Source organism: Lichenostomus cassidix, chromosome 12 (assembly GCF_008360975.1).
Source record: "Lichenostomus cassidix isolate B80296 chromosome 12, HeHo_3.0, whole genome shotgun sequence".
NCBI classification, from domain to species: domain Eukaryota; kingdom Metazoa; phylum Chordata; class Aves; order Passeriformes; family Meliphagidae; genus Lichenostomus; species Lichenostomus cassidix.
This window is the reverse complement of record NC_139493.1, coordinates 4742337-4765167: the sequence shown is the minus strand read 5'-3', so window position 1 is coordinate 4765167 and position 22831 is coordinate 4742337. Positions and strand designations below refer to the sequence as shown.

Sequence of the window (22831 nt, the reverse complement as noted above, 5' to 3'; positions counted from 1 at the left end):
TATTGACTGAATCAAGCTTCTGCAGTATTCATATATTTCTGCCACGGAATGGCAGAATCGTCTTGGCAGTCTTTAAGTAAGTTTAAAACAATGCCTGACTTTTATTATCTGTTATATGTAAAAATATTTCTCTTGTTTGATGTCACCTAAAAATACAGAAGATACTACAGATGTGACAAGGAAACTCCCTAAAAAATTGCTCAGTTTGTCTGAGTACTGCTAAATTACCAAGCATAAAAAGACTAAGCATCTAAAAATAAAAATCTACTTTCTTAAATATCTGTTTTGAGAACTTCATAATAGGTAAAAAAAATCTCAAAAAGCAAATACACATGTATTTAGAGTTTTATGTCTGACACTAAATATTTCTGAATATTAGATTAGAATTGGACTTTGAAGCTTTTTGTTTTATATTTAAGTGAACTGCTTGCAATTTTATGTGCAAAAGAATGAACACAGGATCTTGCTTACGAATTAATGAAATCAGGGATTTTGGTAACTTTTAAGATTTTTTTTTTTTTTTTAAGTCTGTCTTGGACTAGCTTTATTGCATTAACATGAGCAGCAACCTCTACAAGGAATAGGCAAAATAAATGGTGAGACATTAGTCTGGAGAACAGCTCTCCATAAAAGATGTCCCAGCACTATCTGCATGCCCAGTCTTGGGTTACATTTATTATCCAGTGAATTCTTAGCCAAGCTGCTAAGTCTTAAAACATCAGGAAGAGTTAATATCATAAGCTTGAATTTCTCGGCTTATGCTGTTTTCAAACTAGCTTTAGAGGAGAATTCTTGCGCGAAAAAAATTAAGTTTTATTGGCACAGACACGAAATGGACGAGTACATATATTAAGAGGATTAATTACACCAAGATTTATGCACAGACTCATTATCACCAACGCGCAGAGATGTTTCCAAAATTAACAAAAGGAAGGATTACGCTCTGGAGGCGGCGGGAAGTCAAACATCAAGGAGACTGAAGTTCTCAAACAACCTTAATGAGCCCAGAGAGGGCAGAGCTTCTCACCTTCCACGCAGGAGGGCTGAGCCCGGGTGGTGCCAGCCACCTGGCCCGGGAAGCAGGAGCACTTCACCGTCTGGGATCGCTCCTCGATGCGGTTCTTGTTGCAGCAGCGGTGCACTGCCACCACCTCACACGTGCCCTGCTTCACCTGGTGCTGGCCTGCTGTTCCACAGGGGAGGGATGGAGAGAAAAGCACAACGTCAGTGCAGGGAGAAGGAGGCAGTGTGTGCAGTCCTGCAAGGTATTGAATCTCCCCAACACCAGCTTAAATACCAGGAATGCAAAGAAGAAAAGCACCCTGTAGGATCTTGCTCATTCTCTGAGTTGATATAAAATTAGCTTTCATAAGTAAATTTTCATATCTTCCCTAGCCCTTACAAATCTACAGGGAGAAGAAGAGGTGGGAGAACTGGATTAGAATGAAGACAAAAAGACAGGCAGACAGAGCACACTCTTCTTCCTTTTTTTTTCCTGTCTTCCATTAGGTTTTATATTTAATTCTTTCCCTTCATAAATGGACACAATGGACAGGATAATATTTAATGTAAGAGGAATATCTTAAAGAGTAGGGAAATTTTCTAACACAACAACACGTAAACACTGCTAGCTCTGCCTGTCATTGCACGCAGGCTGAGAACAAGGTAGGCTGAAAACCTGTCATGGATAGCCAAGTTTTGTCCAAAAGGAAAAAACCACACCCATGCTGTATGGATTTCTCAAGCTCCCTCCCACACCATTCTGAACAGACCTTTGATAAATATTCTATCCTCTTGCTTTCCTCACGATTCACTCTCCCCTATTTCTCCAAGTTTATTTCCCCCTCTTTCTCCTCCTTTCTCTTGCCTTCCCATCTCACCTCCCTGCTCCTTGCACCTGACCATTTTCCTCCACTGCCAAACTCATCCTCCATCCTGCCTAAACCTTCCCTCAAAAACTTCACTTCACAAGCCTCTCACCTCTTTGCATACTTCATTTCCATGTCCTCACTTTCCTGAACAGCCTTCAAGTGCTTCGTCTCGCATTTGTCTTGTCTTATTTAGAGTAGAGCCTTGGATGGCTCTTATCTGTGTTTGTAAAGCACCTTGTAAATTAACAGCACTACAGAGCAGGGTGAGTTATTTCATAAGAGAGCGAGACAGAGAGACAACACTGAGAATAATAAAAATAGTCACCATCAAAGCAGTGCAGGCTCCTGGTATGAGAAGAGAGACAGCACAGATATTGGTGTAGGTGGGGCTGATATCAAAGGCACAGAGAATAAAGAAATGCAGGGGGAAGGCAGACAGCTCTCCACAAACAGGCAATCCTCCAAGTGGCAATCTTGGAGGATTATCCTGCTTCTTCCTCACTCCATATTCGCCCTGACTGGGGGGTTTTGTTTGGCTTTTTTGGGTTGTTTTTTTCTTTTTTCTTTCTTTTTTCTGCAATATCTGTTGCTAACTAAAATCAGACACATCCTTACAAACAAAATCTTACTGAAGGATTAAGGTCACCATGGGTTTTGGGTAGAAAATGTTGTGAATTGATTAGGTGTGAAATCTTCACCTTCACAAAGAGTTAGCAATGCAATTTAGGTTTCTAAGGAGGGGGTGCAAAAGAAAAAGAGTATTACATATATGTATAACTTTTTTAAAAGTTGGCTTGGCCATGTTCCTTGCTCTGTGTGTTTTGGTTTCACAAGTATTTCAAGCACAGATGAAACACTTGTGAAAACACTTGGCTGCCTGAGTTTTGTTGCCAAATTTGTATTCATAACAACCTCAATGGACAAGAAACTATGCATATTCAATCTTGGAGTGGAAATGTAGTGTTCTACTTGTGCACTCAACTTTTAAAGAAATTATAAATACAGAGTTTTTTTTTTCTTTTTTCCCTGAGGACAAAGCTACACTGCTTTTAAGCAAAATATGCTACAGCTGAAAAATGCATAAGGTGTTTTACAGAAAGTTGGCAAGATGCTGAAGACAACATAAGGGTATCTTACAGAGCCACTGTAACAAGTTTATTGGCAGACTGTGACTTTTCATGCAAGTACCTAATACTCATATCATAATAAACACGGAAAAAAGAGAAAACAGCTACTAGTGAAGAGAACAGCAGCTTCTCTCTAAGTCAATATAGAAAACAAACACACAAAAGAAAAAGTAAATTTGCCACTTCAGCCCAAAGTATGGTTCCACAAAACACCTGACGTGACAATGCTTGGAGAAAAGGTGGCACAAGTTCTGACAGAAAGGTTTTTTTAAAAATAAGATTGTTCATTTAAGAGAGGTTGTTAATTTAATGAGGTCGTTAATTTATTTTTTAAAATAAATTTAATATTTATTTAATTATCTGTTTATTAGATCTACAGCCTGACTCAAAACTCTCTGGAGTAAAGAGGAGAACATTTCCATTGGTTTCCTCCAATGCCCACTGTGGTGGTCTTTCATTCACTGGAGCAAACAGCAAAGTTTCTATTCACTTCAGGAGAGCAAAGTCAGAGTCTGGATTGTCTCTTGAGAAGGAGATTTCATAAGGGAGGGAAGAAAAAGCAAACATTTTGAACTGCTCTGGCCACATTTTTGTGTTTGCCACAAGTCTCGTCTAAAAGACCAAGTGGCCAAGTCTTGTCTTTAATTACAGTCATTATTCACCAGCTATCAGATGCCAAGATAAGAGAAGGCTTTCTTCAGAAGATACATCATAAGGATGCTCCAGCTCCAGCCATCAATACATAGCTGCCAGCATGTCTGTTTTCAAGCTCAAATCCTGCTTCCTTTGGGGGAACAGTCCTGTTAAGCCAATACCAAAAGAAATCAAACAGGCTGGCTCTGAGTACACAGCCCCAAAACCTGGGGCTCTCTTTCAACTACCTTGTTTGAGTTTTAAGGCAGTGATGGTGCTGCCCTGAAGTACCAGGAGCCAACAGACACACTGCTCTTTGCAAGAAGGCAAGATTAAGTTTGATTCCTGTTTTGCAGCTCCACAAGCAGGTCAGGGAGGGTGCCACCTCTTCATCTGCTGGCAGGAGTGGGATGCTCAGGTTTGAAAGCCCCAGTGCCACACGAGGGAAGGCAGAGCTCCCCTCCCTTGTCCCTAATGCACAGCTCTTATGGAGTGCAACTGAAGGCACTAAAAAGCCACAGACATCTGCATGCATCATTTGCATTAATTGGATTGCCCTTGTAATAGTCTTTCCCCTCCTACACGTTCCCATCGATATTTCCTCCTGCTTGTTCACACACATCCTGACACTTTTTATGCTGTTGAACACTGTATGAATTTCTCCTTAATATTCAGACTCATCTGTGAGCAGGTGCTGAACAAATGCTGAGGGTTAACGTGGTGCCTTTCAGGCCTGTTTTTTGCCAGTGTTCAGCAATCTAGAGGATAAATACTCTGGTTTGGAGAGCAGCTTTCACATTTAAGAAAACCCACAGAAAATCTTAGCCAACCCTAACTCAGTCTATTCCTCACCACATCTACTGAAACCTGTTGTCTCTGCATTCAGGCGCGAAAAAGCAGCAAAAATAAAGAATATAAAGATTCTCTACTGCGTGTTTTAATATTCATCTTGCACTAAATAAACCTTCATCTCTGGTTTAAAGTACACTTAGGGTGCAGTTGAGATTATACTGACAGAAACATTCAAGAAACACCTTAAAGTATTTGATAATCAATGGATTCTCTGGAAGGCAGGTCATTAGAGGAGCAGGGACTGAAGAGTTTTTGAAATGTGAAGGTCACAGTAAGTGAATTCTATGCTGGACACATCAGGAAAGCCATTTCAGGGAGAAATGCAGTGAGAGAGAGAGAAAGGCTGTGGAGAGCAAAGCCCATAAATTCATAGCTCATCACCTGTAAACCTATTCAGATCTGCAACTTAAGGGCTGTCAGTATTTGCGGTTGAAATTCAGTTACATCTTCACTTTTAAATAAGAAAACTCTCCAAAGGGAGAAACATTTTATCAGCAACACCACCACAGGAATGTTCCTGTCACAGAACATCTTCTGTATATTGCAGGGAGAACATGTGCCAGTGGGGAGCAGGGGATGAGTGCTGAGAACCATGGGGCTCTGTGTTTGCTCTGATCAGGAGTTTGGCAGGTGTATTGCCATCCATATCCCAATTTCTTTACAGCTCTGTTTCCCTAGAAATATCAGTGCTGTTCTGACTCACTAAGGACACTTTCTGTCAGCACAGGGCACAGACACAATGGGACAGGGCTCACAAATGGAAGCAACCTCCAGGATACTCCCTGCTATGAACTTTGCTGCTTTCCACAATGAGATACCTGCAGATAAAAACAGCCCTCAGGTGCCTGAGTCCAGAATGCCTCTTAAAGACCTCAACGAGTGGCCACAGGTAGGTCCTGTGACCATTTCTTTGTTATCTGTAGGATTTGCAGCCCAGAAGAAGGTGTTAGGAAGTTATTAGACTCTCACATTACAAGCCAGCACAAGTGTTGTGAGTAGAGTTGACTCAATAATCACCACTGAACTGCTTTTTCTCAGTGGCATTCTTAATATTCTTGGTATTATTCTTAATATTTTTTTTCTCAACAAACATATTAGACAAGACCTTATTTTCACTTTCTTCTTAGAAGTCAGAGGGCAGGTACTCAATTAATACTTCTAAAACTCTTTGAAATGCTCAAAAGAAAAGAGGGAAATACAATTATTGTTAATAAAATATCAAACATCGTCGTGATGCACTTCAAAACTCCAAGGAACATATCAAAGAGAGCAGGAGGCTTTCAGAAGGTTGCTAACCAATTCTGTCCACATCCATTTCATCTCTGTGACTAATTCTGATCACTCCCAGGGAGTGCTGTTTTTCAGTGCAATATCCATGCAGGCAGCATGCCTCTATCAGAAATCCTGAACAACCTCCTCTTTTTTCTCATTTCTTAGCTAGGAAACATAAGGAAAAGACCGATTTAAAGTGAGTTTTTATCTCTATTACACAAGCTGCCACCTCTGCTGAAGAGAGCTCCTGTGCAGTGGAGAGCAGCAAATCTGGAGTAGGCTGAGCCCAGCTCAGCACATTCCTCAGAAAGCCTCAAAACCAGCGAGTTTGGTCTGCACAAAATCAACTGCATCATTTATTTAGAGGGTAAGAGGATGGATGTCGATAGGAGGATGAACAGCTATGGAACTAAATATTGCAGACAACATTAAGGGAAACAAATGAGTTTAGAAGTCAGCAGTGATGCTGTTTGGAAGAGGAAAGCACTTTAAGAAGATTGGTGCCAGTTCATAGTTTGCCTTCATCTCATCCTGGCTTTTGCTTCCAAATACATGAGCACACAGAAGTACACACCAAAAGGCAAATATTGTTTAAAAAAAAAAAGTATTAGAGGAAATAATACTTGCCTTTTTTTGCCAAACATATTTATGAGAATCAATCCAGCTCTCAGTGCAGGGGGTTTTTTTGAAAGGGGAAAAGTGGAAAAGGGGTATTTCTAAAGATGACAATTCTTCTCAAGAAAAGAAGCTAAAAGTCACTTGGAAAGTAAAATTTACACAACATGTTAGAAGCTGAGAATATCAGTAGAGCAGTTTCTCTACTACCCTCCCATCAGCTACTGGATTTTTTTCATAATTTCACATTCATGTCACAAGGCTCTGACTTAGATGCTCTCCTTCCTCAAGGATGTACAGTACACACGTCTTTCTCAGAAATCGTCTCTGCATATACAAATCAGTCCAGTTTCACTTTTCAAGTTCAACCTTTTCACTTTTGGGCAGTAAGGGAGTACCTAGAGATAGTCCAGGACTGCCACCAAAGCTCAGTTCAGCTGTTCTAGGAAATATCTTCCCATAATCACCTGCCCACGGTAGTGGGCAAAATAAGATGTAACACATAAAAAACACAAACAAAAAAAAAAAAAGGAGCAAGGAATCCAGTTTGTTATTTAATACTGTTACAATCCTCAAATACACTCCAGTATCTTCCAGGTGCAGGAATGGAGGTTGAAGCTTCCACAATGTGCAGGTTTCAAATCAAAGAGCTTTTCTCAAGCCCATAAAGTTACAGGGTTTTTTTCAAATCGGCATTTGTGGAAAGCAGTGGTGTGGTATGAGCAAAATCACAGTCAGGATCTTATCTGGGGAATCAGAGAACCAGCCATGAACCACTTTAACTTATTTAGGTGAGAAGTGACACCCGAGGTAAAAAACAACACTCAAAACAAGAAAGTAGAGAGGAACACCAGGGGTACAGTGAGTGTAGCTGTATACTTGAAAACAGGTGAGTGACCTCAAACCCTGATAATGAGACCCAAAGAGTTAATGAAATGAAAAGCACAACCCCTCAGAGAAGGTGGAGGAACCTGCTGACACAGCTAGAGAATCCTGTAGCACAGGGAGTTCTGTGATGAGAGTCAGAGGTCACATCCATATGGAGATTAAAGTCCCCTGGAATAAGTAGCACAGGTGACCTTAGATCAGACACAAGCACGGAGTCTTTTCCCAGGAATGAAGCATTAAATCTGAGTGGTCAATAAATCAAAACAGCTGAGAATGTGCTGTAAATGTGAGGGGGGAGGAGGGAAAAGCTGCTGCAGATGGAAAGGTGGATGAAGGGGTGACCTGGAAGCAAAAGCAAATTAAAACATGAGTGTGTCTCTCTGCCAGGGTGCTCGCTGGAGTCAATCAATAAGGACTGCTGCCTTTCTGCTGGGCACTAAAATTCATCCTGGTTCAAAAACACACACATCACTTGTGCAGATGAAATCCTAGAGTGGAAAACCTCATAAGGCACCTCAGAGTAAAGCACTGCTAATCATTTCCTACAGGGAGCTTCCTGCTGTGGGGCTATTGTAGGTGAGGCAGAGGAGAAAATGCAAAGGAAAGATTTGGTTTTCAATCATAACTTGTAGCAAATGAGCAACATTGTGCTCTGTAATATAGAAGTATTTCCCATGTGCCCCATTAACATTCACTCTCGCTATTACAAGCGGACAGCTATTTTTCTCTCATTTGTTCCTTCCTTCACAAATTTATCACAAGAATAAGGGAAAGAGAATGAAACCAGTTCCCTAGAGAGATTTCTGCTTGCCTGGAGAAAGCAGGTATACACACATCCATATAGGCCAGGCTAGTGGTTACTCACCACTTTGTAAGCAAAAATTAAATTTTCTTCCTCAATTGAGAGAGGATTGCCTCTTGAAACAGGGTTTTTCTTGACATAGGAAAGCAAAAAGAGCATATTTGGGACCACAGACTGGGAAAGGCTGTCCCATCCCCATCAATAATGAAGCCATCCTGACCATGGTGTCACTAACACAGCCCATGCAGGCACCAGGAGTTCACTGCCATTTGCTCTCCACACCCAGTCTCAGGGCTGTGCTTGTACAGCTTATTACTGCTCATCTACAGCATGACAGAAGTTCATTTAATAGTATCATAATCTTTAAGAAATTAAAAAAAAAATCCAAACAAAACCCTTTTAAATCTGTCTCATGCATGCAACAAAATATATTTTGGGGATTAAAGCCTTTTGCCCTTCTGAGCATTCCTCCATCACCTGAAATATCTAATGATCATTTTGGGCTTACTTGTGTAAAACAAACATCTGTAATCTCCCAAATACCAGAGGTATTTTTAACCCAGTTCAAGGTCATTCATCAGACAAGGATGATATTTGTTTAGAGAATGTGAAACACTAATTGTCATCTAAGTCATTAGACTCTGCAGATTAAGTAAATGGAAGCTGCCAGAAAACAAAGTAGATGTTTGGGAAAGAAGCATTTTCTTAATTTCAAGTGAAAATTGATTCTTTATTCTCATGTCCAAATACAATCAGTAAAATTGAAGAGAGGAAGCAAGGAAACATGTTCTCTGCTCCATTTCAGTGCTTAAAGCAGCTCACACTTAACAAGGCATAAAGAACTTCTGGTTTTCTGGGGTTTCTTTTTTTTAACATAAAAGTTCATTTCCCTTCTTGAATTACTTTTATGGGATTATAAAATAATAGGACTGTGCCTAAATTTGACAGTTAGATGTAGGCAAGTAAATAATTGTTCATTATTTAACCGTCATTTGAGAATCTGCTCTAGAAAGATCCAGACATAACTGTTATCATTTAATGGTGTAGTTTATGAAAGCTCTTCTGGTTGTCCTGTTTGACATTCTTCATTGGAAAGACTGGCAGTGAATCCCTATTTCCACTAATTGCTCTGTGTTTATTAAAATCATACAGCAGCATTTGTTGCCACTATTGGAATTATCTGTTGAAAAAACCAGAACCAGCAGATAAGACCGTGAACTTGAATGATAGATTTCACTGCTGAAGTGGGATGAAATTTTCCTGTGATAGGCAAATCAGGCAAATGGAATTCTGATGAATGTTACATGCAATCAGATCAGTTAATGCACTGGGCACCAGGCCATCAGTTGGTCCTTAATCCCTGGGAAAAGCCCTAGGTCTTGATCACCACTGATGAATTATTTCCAAAGTTTGTCTCATTTTATATCAGCTTTTATACAGCTGTAATGATTACCTCGGGTTTATCCGGTGGAATAGACAAGGAAAGCCTCACAGCAGTCCAAATTTAAGATCCAGCTGCCAGATAAGCAATAACAGGTCATAAAACTAAATTGAACAAATGCATTTTTAACTCTGAGTGGCATGAGGACTTCTGAGTGGTTTCAGCATGCACAGACTCTGTTCAACCTGGCTGAACAGCTAATTGAACTTCAGCTATTTCCATTGCTATATCCATGAGTGCAAAGCATCAGTGAGGTTTCTAGAAGGTCAACATATATTTTTTAGTCAGCATTATTGAAATACAGGGATTTTTCTTATATGGAAACAAATAACACTGCAGACTGCCCACCATTCATGCTGCACTGTGACAGACACAATAAAATACAGTCACTGTGAAATACAGTGAGAATCAACCTGGTAACAGTTTCCCATAGGCCCAGGTTTAAACTCCTGACCCTGACTTACACTGCTAAAGGCAGAATAATAATTTAAAAGGTCAGAATTCAGAAGTTGTGGGGGTCTGTGCATTTCCTATTTCATACTGATTGCTCTCTCTCAAAGCTTCACCATTAATACTTCTTTTTCTTTTCAAGATTCTGCAGATGTCTTGAGTGTCTCAACTTTCACTTCTTAATCTTCTTTACTTAAGAATAAAGGTGCAAGACTTAAATTTTAACACTTCAGTTGCAGGCTGTAACCCAAGAAAATCCCAGAGAGATGCAGTTCAAAGAAGCAAATGTGGAAATCTTTGCTCTCTGACTGGGCATTCACAAGTGGGTGATGCCACAACTCACAAAAACTGTGCTGATCTCTCACCTTATTTCTTTCACATCATTTATATTATTAACCCTATTGTTTTAGGCAGCAAAAGGTGGTTTTGAAGTCAGTATACAGCTTGTTCTACCCAAATTTAACTTTTTTCATTTGGCAACTTGCGACAGTAAAGATATTTCACCCAGGTTTACAATGGGAGTTGCTATGGAATAGCTATTGGAATTGGTAAAAACAGAGTGTTACCAGAGCCTTCTCAGAAATGGAAGAACTATAGGTTAAAACATTATTTTCCTGTTCCACACATCCCCTTCAAAGCACCCAAGAACTCTTCTTCCACTCTTATTAAAATTGACAGTCCTTAACAATGGTTAGGAAGATTTTCCATTTTTATTAAACCATTCAGCTTGAAGTGAAATGTTAAAATATAACTTTAAAATAGCAGAGAAGCTGTAATATCCTCTATTATGTACAAGAGGAGCAAACTGGAGAGTAGCACCAAAAGCCTCCCTCGACACCATGTCATAGGTTGACAGAAAGAAACCACAACTCCTGGAGAAAGTCCAACAGTTTGATCCTTGAATCAAATTCAGTCCTCACTGCCATCACTCAAAGGACTAAGAGAGCTCTTGACTCTTGCAGTTATTGTATTTGGAAGGGGGGTTTGGACCATGAGATGGAAATTTGCCCCCCAATAACTGAGCACACTTATTTTGTGATGTAAAAGATACAATAATAGCATTTCCCTGTGCCTGCAGGAAACCAGACAGACACTGGCTTAGCTCCAGGGCACTTGACAAAGCATATTTGGATTGAAAGCTCAAAGGAGTGAGAATTGAAGGAGAAGTCTCAAATTCCCAAGGGTTTTTAAATGTGCCATTCTTATGTTGGCACTGAAATCTATTTGAAATCAACTGAAATTAGATGTTTAGATAGCAGATAGACACTTGGATATTTTTCTAGAGGTTGGCCAAAAAAACCCAAACCATCCATGTCAGTCAGAAAAGGAGATTTACTTCATTCACCACAGGAGAGAGGGATTGCCCTTTTTAGCAGGAACACTTGTCACAACTGGGCAAGTTTCAGAAAGGATGTAGTGAGATTGTCCCTCGAAAGCATCCCAGCCAGTTTGTCAGATTTGACAAAGTTTCACTCTTACCAGAAAACAACAGGTTTCCTCACCTGGTGAATTTTCCCTTGGCCCTAATAAGACTATCAGCAAATGCAGAGATGAATTAGAATAGTCATTAAGGAGGCAGAGCATAAAAAATGAGCCACAGGAAAGGTCAGACCAACGAGGGTGAATGAAGAAGAGCACATGCCCTGTCACCACCGCTGCAGATGTGGAGGAAACAACCAAGGGAGAGAAGCAGATGTTCCTGTTAGAGCTGTGCACATTTCATGGCTGCTTTCAAGGATAATGGAGCAGCCATAGGTGGCAGGAGAGGACATGTCATTACCTTCCTCAGTGCTGGTTAGGCTCCCCCAAGAGCCATTGACTTTAACAGCAATGCTCCACCATCTCCGGTCTGAGAAAGTTTAAAGGTGACCTGGTGCAGTTGTCATTAGTTCCACTCTCTCCACAAGGATGGTACTCTGAATAAAGCAGTGGGGTTTTCCTCTTTCAGTCAGCACATTACAAAGAGAAAACTTTTAACAGGTTTCTTCTGCTTGTATTCTCAAAAAAATTTCAACAACAGTTTATACTTAGGTTTTTTTACCTTTAAAAATTGTGTTGACTTTAAGTCATTAGAAAACAGTTTCTGCTAGTATGGTTGGATTTTCTGGATCTCAAAACATATTGTCTTGCAATACAAATTGTCAGAGTGGTAGCTAACTTTGAAAATCTGTGGACATTGTGAGATTATATATAGTGTCCTGATCCTTCCTTCAAGTCAATGCCTCAGCAGGGACAGGGTGGGAAGGGTCCATTGTTTGCAGCAGCTGTCCTACAGAGCAGCAGCAGTTTCATAAAGGCACATTCCTCTGCAAGACCCCTTACTTGAGGGTCCTGAGAACCCAAGGAAAGGTCAGTTCAAACTGTAGTGAATGCCAGTAGCAGGACTCAGTGACAGCAGCCCTAGTGCCACTGTCCCTAATGAGCTGCCAGGTCCTTCCCAGTGCTGTACAACTCACCTGCTGATAGCCCTTGCAAAGATTTCCCTTCCACTCACACCTGCTCAACTCCTTCTCAAAGCTTCTTAGGACACTGTGTGGGTTTGGACAGCCTCCCTCTCACTGCTCTTAGAGCCTTTAAACATGGACTTTACCAGTCTCTCCTTTAAACACAAACTCCTGTCCTGCTCTCCCTCCAGTGCCCTCCTCACCAGCAGACTCGTGTCCAGCAGCATCCTCTCTGCCCAGCAGGCAGATCCCAGCAGCAGGAGCCTGGCTGGAGTCACATTAATCTCCCTCAGTCACCACCATCCAGGAAAACAGCAGAAATTCTGTCTCCTATCTAGATAAGAGAGAAGGAGACAGCCAGAGAGAAAACCACAGCCGCGGCAATTTTTCTTGGGAGAATTTGTGCTTATCAAGAGCCCTGAGAGCTCCAGCTCACTGCAAACTGAGCACCTGTCTGAGGACAATTCCCAACACCACCAGGCAGATCTGGATCAACAACGACCTTGAGGTAAAAGGCTCTGCATCTCATTACTAATCCATCAAATCTTCCTGATCTTCTGCCATTGCATCTCATAATTAGTTGCAAGTGCCTCTTTTGAGCATTAGAAATTACAGGACTTTCTTTGTAGTGGCTATCCACCTTCAGAGCATGCAAACCTGACCAGCTGAGATTCAACAATATAATTAACAGATTTCTTTCTGCACTACCACTTCCCTGGAGAGAACTCAATTGTCAGCACACTGACAGTCCTGGCTAGTCCAGTTTAATTCTACCTTAGCAAACAGAACTTTCAAGGAAAATAACTCACCCATTTGGACTGCCATGACTTTTCTTTAATGAAATAGTCTGAGTCCTGTAATGTAAAAATACCTACATTTCTGCATTAATAAAAATATGGGGTTTGCTTAACAAATATGAAGTTTTATTGTTAGGGAACAGGCATGGTGGTATTCAATGTGACAATGCAGAAATATGAATGGCTTTTCAAAAGTCTTTTGTTACTTCATATGTTACTAAGTGCCTGCAAGCTTTCTATTTAAATAATCCTAACAAAGTCATTTACTTTTTACTCCTGTATTACAGGTGAAATATGTAATAATTTTAATTGCAGTCTCCAACAAGCTACATCTGAGAATGCAAAAATGGCAGTACAGAAGCTAAGGTAAAATTTTCCCTTTATTTTTGGGCAAAGGTTAAGGGACAGAGTGAAAATATGGAAGACTTCAAAGATTCTAAAATGAGTATCAGAAATTATTGGGTTTAAAACAAGGAAATACAGCAAGAGATACATTCCACTGTGAATCACTGGCTGTGATAAGGCAGGGTACATCTAGACTGAACATTTTAATTCATTCTGAAATTGGTGGCAGATGGCCTGAGGTTATCATAAATATGTACACTTTGGAAGTAGCCTTAGCTGAGAAGGGATCCAGCTTCAGCAACATAACCCCTGAAGATTCACTTGCAAACAAGAAAGCAGGTTTCTCACTATCCTGTTCCAAGCACTCTGTGCTCTGTGAGGCTGCAAAACAATGATTTCTCTTTAATCACAACTCAAAACTACACAGCAAACCAGACCAATGAGCTGACAATCAACATGGTCATGATTTAACCTGGCCATGGATAGACCATTCCTAACTCCAAGTTACACAAAGCAATGGTTTACAAGGCTCAGCACCAGAGAGAATTTGACCTTCAGATATTCAAAACCTCTGACACTTCACTTAAAATATCCTGCTTTTACCTGAAGGAAATTTGCTGTGCAAGTTCCCTAAAACAGCAGGGAAGCAGCAGAGCACACACCCATTGCCAGCACCTACAGTTCCATGGAGGTGAGTAAATGGAAAGTTCCAGCACCACCTTCTGCTCAGGGAGCCTTAAGTCTAACACACTCTAGAGACAAGAGCTGGACAACAAAACCATTGCAAAGATGGGAATCCCCCAGGTGCCATGACAGCTCCAAGGAAATGAACATCCATGAGAGTCCAAGAGCCTTGGATTCTGCACTGGTGATGGATGGAACAGTTGGAGAAAAGTGTGATAATCATAAAATCATCGAATCATCGACTTGGATTAGAAGGGACCTGCAAAAATCACCTGGTTCCAACCAGGGACCCCTTTCTCTACCCCAGATTGCTCCAAGCACCATCCAGCCTGGTGTTGGACACTTCCTCTCTGGGCAACCACCCTCACAGTCAAGAATTTCTTCCCAATATCTCATCTAAACCTGCTCTATTTCAATTTGAAAGCCCTTGTAAATAACCTCTCTACATCTTCCTCGTGGGCTCCCTTCATTCCTCACAAGGATTTCTCTGCTGTCTCTCCACAGAGCCCACAACACACTGAGTTTTGATGGACCCAGTGGGCAAATAATTCCCAGCAGAAAAACTTGGAGGTGATTTCAAGTATGTCTTCCAACCTGCCTACAGCAGTTGGGCACCTGAACCATTTTATTTAGTATTAATTTCACTCACTACCTGAGTTTTAGGTATAATTACCTTAAACATCAAGTACCCCAAATATCAATAGTAAAAATCTCAGACCACCAACGCCCTCCTCTAGCTACAAAGGCTGCCCTTTTTCACTCCTCTCGAAACCTATTGAGCCTGTGAGCCAGGGTGGATTTGTTCCCAGTGTTCCCTGGCTTCACATCCATTCTTTCACACAGGCGAGGCACAGAGAGCACTGAATTGCCACCTGTGGGTATCTCTTACAATCGAATGAACAGCAGGGTGTGTCAAAAGAAGAACTCAGCTCCCTTCCCACTGAGAACTATTCCACTTTTCAGTTTGTACTCATTAAATTCCACTAACTATTAGACATGAAATCAGACGTGTTATTTAGCAACAAACCTGACATCTACTTGCAATGGTCTAGGGGAAAAGCAGCATTATTTCTCCTTCAGGAATGCATTTTGCACTCTAAGAGTAAAAGGTGAAGTCTTTTGAAAATCATAACCCATTTATCCTTTTATTTTCTTAAAATCATTGACCTTTTTTCAGGAACTTCAGCAATATATTGTTATTCAAAAAACGCTGAAACTGGGTGAGAATAGATTTCCATTTCTTTTAACATTCCTGTCAGTTCAAAGCAGAGGGATTTTTTTAATTAATTTTTTGTGTCCATCAAATTTCAGAAAAAATTCCCGTAGAGTAGAAAAATCTGCTAATCTAGGCCCCATAAAGCCTGAAAATACTGCAAATGAAGAAACAGACATATTTTTGCATGAAACACCTCTTCAAAATTGGGACTACCCCCTTTTAAAGAGTTTCTCACCTCATATTTCTCCTTCCTAGCATTACAAGAACAGAGCTATGACTGATCATGATTCACTGCTTAAAGCACAGGTGAGTTTGAGATGAGAAGGAGATGACAATTACCAGGATTAATAGATTCTGTGTTAGAGATTCAACATGCTGCTAGTCTAACACGTTACCTTTCTCAGCTTTGGAGTAATTGAAGCACCTGTACAGAGGTGGATTATTAGGTAGTTTATGTTTTATGGCATGCAGACCATTTATGGGGAGTCTGTTAGAAACTGAAAACAGCTTTGTTTGCAGGATTCTCTGAATGGTTTGCCCAGATACCTTCACACTGAAAGGTGATGCTTTCACGGGGGCTGAGCAGGGACTTTTCTCTCAGCTGCCACCTCAGACCATGCAACAACATGGAAAGTGATGAAATAAAATATTGAGAGATGATCCTGGAGCAGGGAACAACCAGGTAGGGAAAAACCACAGAACCTGGCATTTTTCAGTAAGCAATCAGGCATTGGGTGTAAAGGTAAATGCAACCATTGTTTGTGTCTTGCCTTCAGCAGTACTGAAACCAAGACAGGCAATTAGGCAAGATGAGAATGGACTCAGTGAAACAATTTGTTATTTGTTTATTATACACTAACATCTGATAGAGATTACACAGAAACAAAATCCCTTCCTGGAGGTCTTTGCCTTGCTTAGAACTCATTACCCCAGAGACTGGAGATATCACTGATGCTATTTTAATCCACTAAGCTGCTGTTGCTTAGCTATGTGGCAAGTCTTATAAAACTCTGCACTTTACAAAGCAAAATCTTCTCTCTCCTGGCAAGAAGTCCTTGAACTTGAAGGTTTGAATCTCTAGCAAGTCTGACTGTGGCAAAATGACTAGTCATAACAGCAGTGCAGGATAATGCCTTATATTTTCAAATTTTAGGTTTTGCTGTGCTGTATTAGTGCACATCCAGCAGCTCTTGTCACCAATAATTACTATCCCACAGCAACTACACTAAAGTACCCACCAATTAACTAATTTCGTTTTGACAGTTTTAGAAGCAGAAGAGGAGAAATATTGATGTCTCCGAAGCACAGTCAGCAGCTGACACACATCTTCTCTCTATCCAAAGGAGCTGCTGTCAAATGAATTGCTTAAAAAGGTGTTTGAGGTGGTTCTATAGAATGCAGCAAGGATGCACTGCAGAGCCTTCTGCAAGTATTAATTCTTGGCGCACTGTTAGGATTGGTAAAAATGAAAAATCCTCCTCGGTGGCAAGAAATGACAACTTGAGAAAAGTAGTATTTATAGATGGCCAGTATTTTAAAGGCTGAGTTTTGAGACTAGAAATTTCCTCTAAAAAATAAAGCAAATCTTGACTTTTTCAGCAGTATGCACTAAATATTTAATAAGGGATCCTGGAGCTCAGGAAGGTTTAAGACACTGTGTTAGAATATTGAACTAATAAGCTCCTCCAGTAAGCCTCTAAATACGTATAGTTAAACATTACCTAGTTTATTTTAATTATTTAACACGGAGACTGAAGGAGGTTAATGTGACCCAGCGGACTTGTTTATGTTGAAAACTATTGCCTCTCCTTACTCAAAAATCTGCCTGCTGAGCTGCATCAGAGCACAGAGCTGCAAGGGAGCCATAAGGAGCAGAGGTTTACAGCTGCCTGCTAACACCAGGATGGGAGTGTTTGCACCAGGGCTGTGACTGGGTGGAGGCACAAGCCATAAACAAAGTCAGGCCCATTGATTTTATTTACATCTCTTGGAAAACTAATATGGTTAAATTAGAGGTATAGGTGAGAACACCCTTGATTATGGGGGATATTGCTCAGGTACAAAATTTAATTTTAGAGATGTGAAATTCCCCGTCATTTACCCTTCACTAATCCCAATTGCTAGTGGTTCTTCTCTTTGTTCAGACTATGGATGATATGTCACTTGGATCTTCAGCCTGGTCCTCCAGCTAAGACACTAGAGAAAGCTGCCTTCACTAAACCACTGAAAACAAAGGAAAAATTCAAACCATCCCAAAAAACCACAAAGGATAGAGGATAGGTACTAAATAATAGGAAGAGAAAACCAGCTTTGCAGTCTTCCACATCCATTCAAAAGAGGGAAATGAGGGAAAGGCAACGCTTCATGGACCCCACCAGGGAAGGGGGGGAAATTATCCAGTTTTAAGCAATACCAGCTAAGACCCAGTGTATTCACCTGGACATCTCTTCTTTAGAAAGACTAAAAACTAGCCTTGCATAAGTAAAAAAGTGCTTGAGTTTCATTTTAATCTGGTTTATCAAAAGAAATCTTGTTCAACATTTGTTTTCATTTGTCCTTGGGAATGCCAGCACAAGCTGGGGCTTATGTTCCTTCTCATCCATGGAATGCAAAATCATCCATCTCATGCACAGCATAATGCATCAATGAACAACGTGGTTTAGCTCTGCATTTCAGAGCAATGTTCAGAGTCATCATTTGGATTCTGCAAACAGGTATTTATAAAACAAAGGTTGTTATAAATACTAAGGAGAAAAGCCTCTGAGAGCAGAAGTCAGGGAACCCATGGAGGATCAGCTGGCAGAAGGAAGGCGTTGGAGTTCACTGTGCTAATGGAGCTATATGCACTCAGAAGGGAACACATAATGAAAATTTTGCATGTGGGTTTCCTAGAAACAAAGAATCCTCTGTGCTGGAGCAATCCTAGCAGCTGATCCAAGCGCAAAGCTCTGTGCTTCTATACCCCTGGAGATCTACTGGAGATGTCAAGCCTGCAGAATTCTGCCCAAAGGGGTGATAAACACCTATTTCAGCTCCTCAGCTCAGCACTGGCACCTCGATCCTTTGTCACCACCATCACCTTCTGTGAGGTTATAAACCTGGGTGACTATGACTGCGCTTTGTTTCTAACTCATTGCTCTGCTTGAGTGAAAGGTGTGGTATTTTTAAACCTTCCCAAGATCCAGGTGCTTAAATTCCACAGCTATTCAATTTCCAAGACTTAAATAAGATGGGGTTTGTGCTTTGGGGCTTTGCCCTCTAGAAAAGAAAAAACTTCATGAAAATTACTGATATCACAGTAAAAAAAAACTGATTTTCAAGCAAAGCTGAGGTAAAATGATTGCAAAACCTCCAGGTAACATCAGCATCATCTTCAATCAACTAAAAATCTCAGTACTGGGGAAATCAGTGGGGCAGAAATGCATCCACACACAAAAACCATAATAATTAGTGATTCAAATGTTTTATCTGAGAACGAACCCAGGGGGCACCAGAGTCTTTTTTAACCCCAGTCCTGAATAAAAATAGCACACTTAAGTCTTAATTTTGTTGGCTTATTTTTCCTTTTCTGCAGGAATTTCATTAGTACTTTCCTTTAAAGCTCTCCCAGGACTCAGTTATGTGCCTGGAGAGCTTTTAAAGGGAAGGCTCTTACTTGCTTGGCATCTCCTTCCAGCCCCTCCTAGCTCTAATTACAAGGTACAGATTAAAAATACAAATAAGTTTTACCATTGCATCCTTGGCCTTTTGGGGAAAAAAAAAAACAAACAAAAAAAACCCCACACACATGACAAAAACATAAACAAAACCCAAAAGAAAGCAAAAGTCAGCGGAGCTTCCAACCTAAGGTAAAAAGTTGAAGTCAGCAGCCTGAACTGGGAGAGGGGGGAAGAAGAGATAAAGGCCAATTAATTTAAAAAAAAAAAAAGAGCAGTACAAAGCTCACATGCCCGTGGCAGTCCTGCTTGAGTACAAAGTTGTGCAGCATGCAGGTGACATAATTAGGTCACTGGGGGCAAGGCTTCTTAGAACTATTATACAAAGAAATCCATAGAAGTTCTCAAATTACACGTCTCCCAGGTTTGAAGAAGGTTCAAAAGAGCAACTCTGCAAGCAACCTGAAGTCCTTCCCGTCGACACAAAGCGCTGCAGTTATATAATCTAACTAGTTGCTTTCCATCATTATTCTGTTCTCACTGTGCAATTATTTATGGGATCCTGCTAAATGTATGCTATAACTTTGTCACTGAACACAAAACAACACTAAGGAGATTAAAGGTGAGCTACTATTGGTATTTCCCTGTCATTTGAGGATGAGGAATGGCATTGCTCGTAAAACAAAAGTGGCTAATAAGAGAATTTTCAGACAGGGTTTTCAGAAGTGTCTAAAGGGAGCACTGAAAACAATGACCTTTCCTGTTCAGCAATTTTTGTGATATCTCATGGATGGTATTTAACTCAGTGGATGATACCTAATGCGTGATATTTCAAATGGATGATATCTAACAATCAAAATCTAATGGAACTGAAAGCAGGTGTGAGTGGGACAATCACACATGAGAGCAGCACAGGTTGTGCTGGGAGGGATGGACCCCAGGGTTGGGATCACAGTCTGACCTGACAACAGCCTCTGCTGGCCCAGCACTCACAAAAATTATTGGGGAGGCAGTGTCAGGTAGAAGCACTGTAAAATAACATCTGTCCTGCTCCTTTGGAACTTTCAGTCCTTCAGGGTTAGGAGGTGTTTGAAATTCAAGATTGTTCAACACATGGTTCCCTTTTAGGAAAGCATTGTGACATAAAATGTCTCACTAAACTCAGCAAACCACAGCAATCTCCTGTTCTCTGCAGCAGTCCTAGTTCCATTTACTCTGAAGCATTTAATCATTAATTCAGAACATGCTGGACTATTGCATCGACAAGTATCATAATAAACAAGAGCAAACTGAAAAAGCACCAACTAAAGGGAAGAAATAACTTGTTTAGGACAGAAAACAAAGCACTGTCCTTATCACCTGTAGCTAATCCCAACACTTGGACCAGGACAGCAACATCAGGATATATTTAACAGCAGCTTGTCTATACAACAGTTACAATACATAAATCATCTCTTGATTATACTGCACCATTTCATAATGAATGTACAGCACCAAATCCCAGTACACTTCTAAGCTATGCCCTTAAAACTTGCACACCCCCCTAAATCTCCCCAATTTCATATGCTTTATTTTATGTTTCTGCCAGCTAGAGCTGCTCTGTCCTCTCCATGGATATTCCATCATCTGTCACCTGGAGCATACACAGCACACTCCCACAGGGCCATGCACAGACCTAGATTAATAATGCTAATGAAATATCTTCCCTGGATGGCACAATTAACCCTAACTAAGGGACCTCTTTATTTTTAAAAAATTCTCCTTCAAAGCAGCTTTTCCTTTAGGCTTTCAATCTAACCAGATAAATCCAAGAGCTGGGAGAGTCCTGTAAGTCAAACAGCCCCAATTTCCATAGTGCAGCATCAGATAATACATTCAGCCAGTGCTGGTGTTGATAAGTTTGAAACACTTTTGTGTCACTGTATCTGCAAGCAAGTTCAGAAGGAGGTGAACAAGTTGCCAAAATCTTGTTTCATTCCAAGATTAAGGGCCATAACAGAGGTCAAACCTGTAGCAGCTCCAAGCTTGCATTTTTCTCCATATAGCAATTTTCCTTACTTCATTATCTCCATATTCTTGCCTAGAAACATCACGAAGACCTGTGGCTGGGATTAAGTCTCTTCTACATACCCAAAAGGAAATACTGTGGAATTACTGTTAATAATCCAGATTTTATAGCCCTGCTGTTCTAGGGAAATAGTCTGTTTTGATCTCATATTTCCTGCTTTCAACAAGCAGTATTATCTTTATTGCAACCACTTAATGCCATATTCACACCCTAGTAAATACAAGTATTTCCTCTTAAAAGCATAACCTTCTCTAAAGAAAGCAGGTGTGATATTTCCTAAAATATATCTCATTGTCATTTCAGCTACAGTATTTACTAATTGGCCAAGAACAATTAAAAAAAATGCATTGACTCTCAATATTTACTTGCAAGAGACCAGATGTTAAAAATTTAAAAGCTCCATTCTGGTGATTGATGTTCAGGCTCTACCTAGACACCCAAAATGTTATTATCATTAGAATATTAATTTGTGGGATTTTATCACGTTGAAGAGAGAGCCTTCACTGTACAAATCTCTCTTCTCTCACAGTACAGAGTCCACACACAAATAGCTAAAAAATACAGCACTGACACTGAGGTGAACTGCCCACACTTTCATCCTAATAGACTGTTAGCCTTGGAGGTGAGGTGGATCTCATTTAAATACTGGCACACATATAAAGTATTGCAGGTCTGAGCACTCAGCATAAAATCATGACATTCAGTTATGAAACATTTAGTTGTTATGTACCTTTATGTTATAAAGGCACAATGCTATACGAGATGTTGTTACAAATTTAAAGCAACATAATTTACATTTTAAATAGACTCAGAAAATCAGATAGTCCTTCCAACATGAGGATACTAACATGAGGAATGTGGGACTGCTCAAGGTCAAACCTAATTACAACGCCTGCTAAGATGAGGATCATTTTTTAAGCAGTGGGAAATTAAATTATTTCTCAGTGCTATCAGGCAGTAAATACCTGCCTGTTTTAATTGCCGTTGATACAGCCTAATAAAACTTGGAAAGGAAACTCTCCAGCTCAATTCCATTCCCCTCCCAGGTCAAGTTCAGCCTGACAAGAAATGGGCTGAGCTGGTCCTGCCTGGGGTGTGACCACAACAGGGATGTGTCCCTTTCTCCTCCCTGGCTCACCTGACCCCCTGCTCTTGGGAAACCTGCAGCACATGAGCTCAGACACTGGAGAAATACAGACCGAGCTGTGCCTCTTCTGCACACACAGAGGGAAAGGAAAGATGAGGCAGCGAGACAATCCCGTGCACATCTGGGCGGATGTGCTCTACCTTGGAGAGCGGCGCTGCTCGGGCAGGGCGCTGTGGCTGCTGCAAACAATTTGCAATATGCTGCCATCCAGCGGGGCTGCTGGGCACGGAGAGATGGAGAATGAGCTCGGGTGAGCCCCTGACACAGGGATGCTCCTTCTGCACCTCGCCATGGAGAAGGAGAGCTCGGGTGAGCCCCTGACACAGGGATGCTCCTCCTGCACCTCGCCGGCAGTGCCAGCAAACGCTAAATTTGTCAAGAGAAAGTCAAATAAAGCAGGCTCTGGGTAAGAAGAAGCCTCTGTAAGAGTCTGCACCTTCCTCCTGCCCTGACTCGCTCCTGGGGCTGCCTGGGAAATCTCTCCACAGACCTGATCCACCTCCATCCTGCAGCTGTTCAGCTG

At 40.9% G+C, this 22831-nt stretch overlaps 1 protein-coding gene across 3 annotated transcripts in view; it reads right to left on the bottom strand.

The window, feature by feature from the left end:
• TAFA4 (TAFA chemokine like family member 4) overlaps positions 1–22831 on the bottom strand; it is a 66626-nt gene that overhangs the window by 6435 nt on the left and 37360 nt on the right. For 2 of the 3 annotated variants that reach the window (XM_085072326.1, XM_085072327.1), the window contains one exon: positions 1028–1186. In XM_085072326.1, coding sequence (XP_084928452.1) covers positions 1028–1186 — 159 coding nt within the window. The remainder of the gene's footprint in view (positions 1–1027; positions 1187–22831) is intronic. The other variant, XM_085072324.1, reaches the window with a different exon arrangement.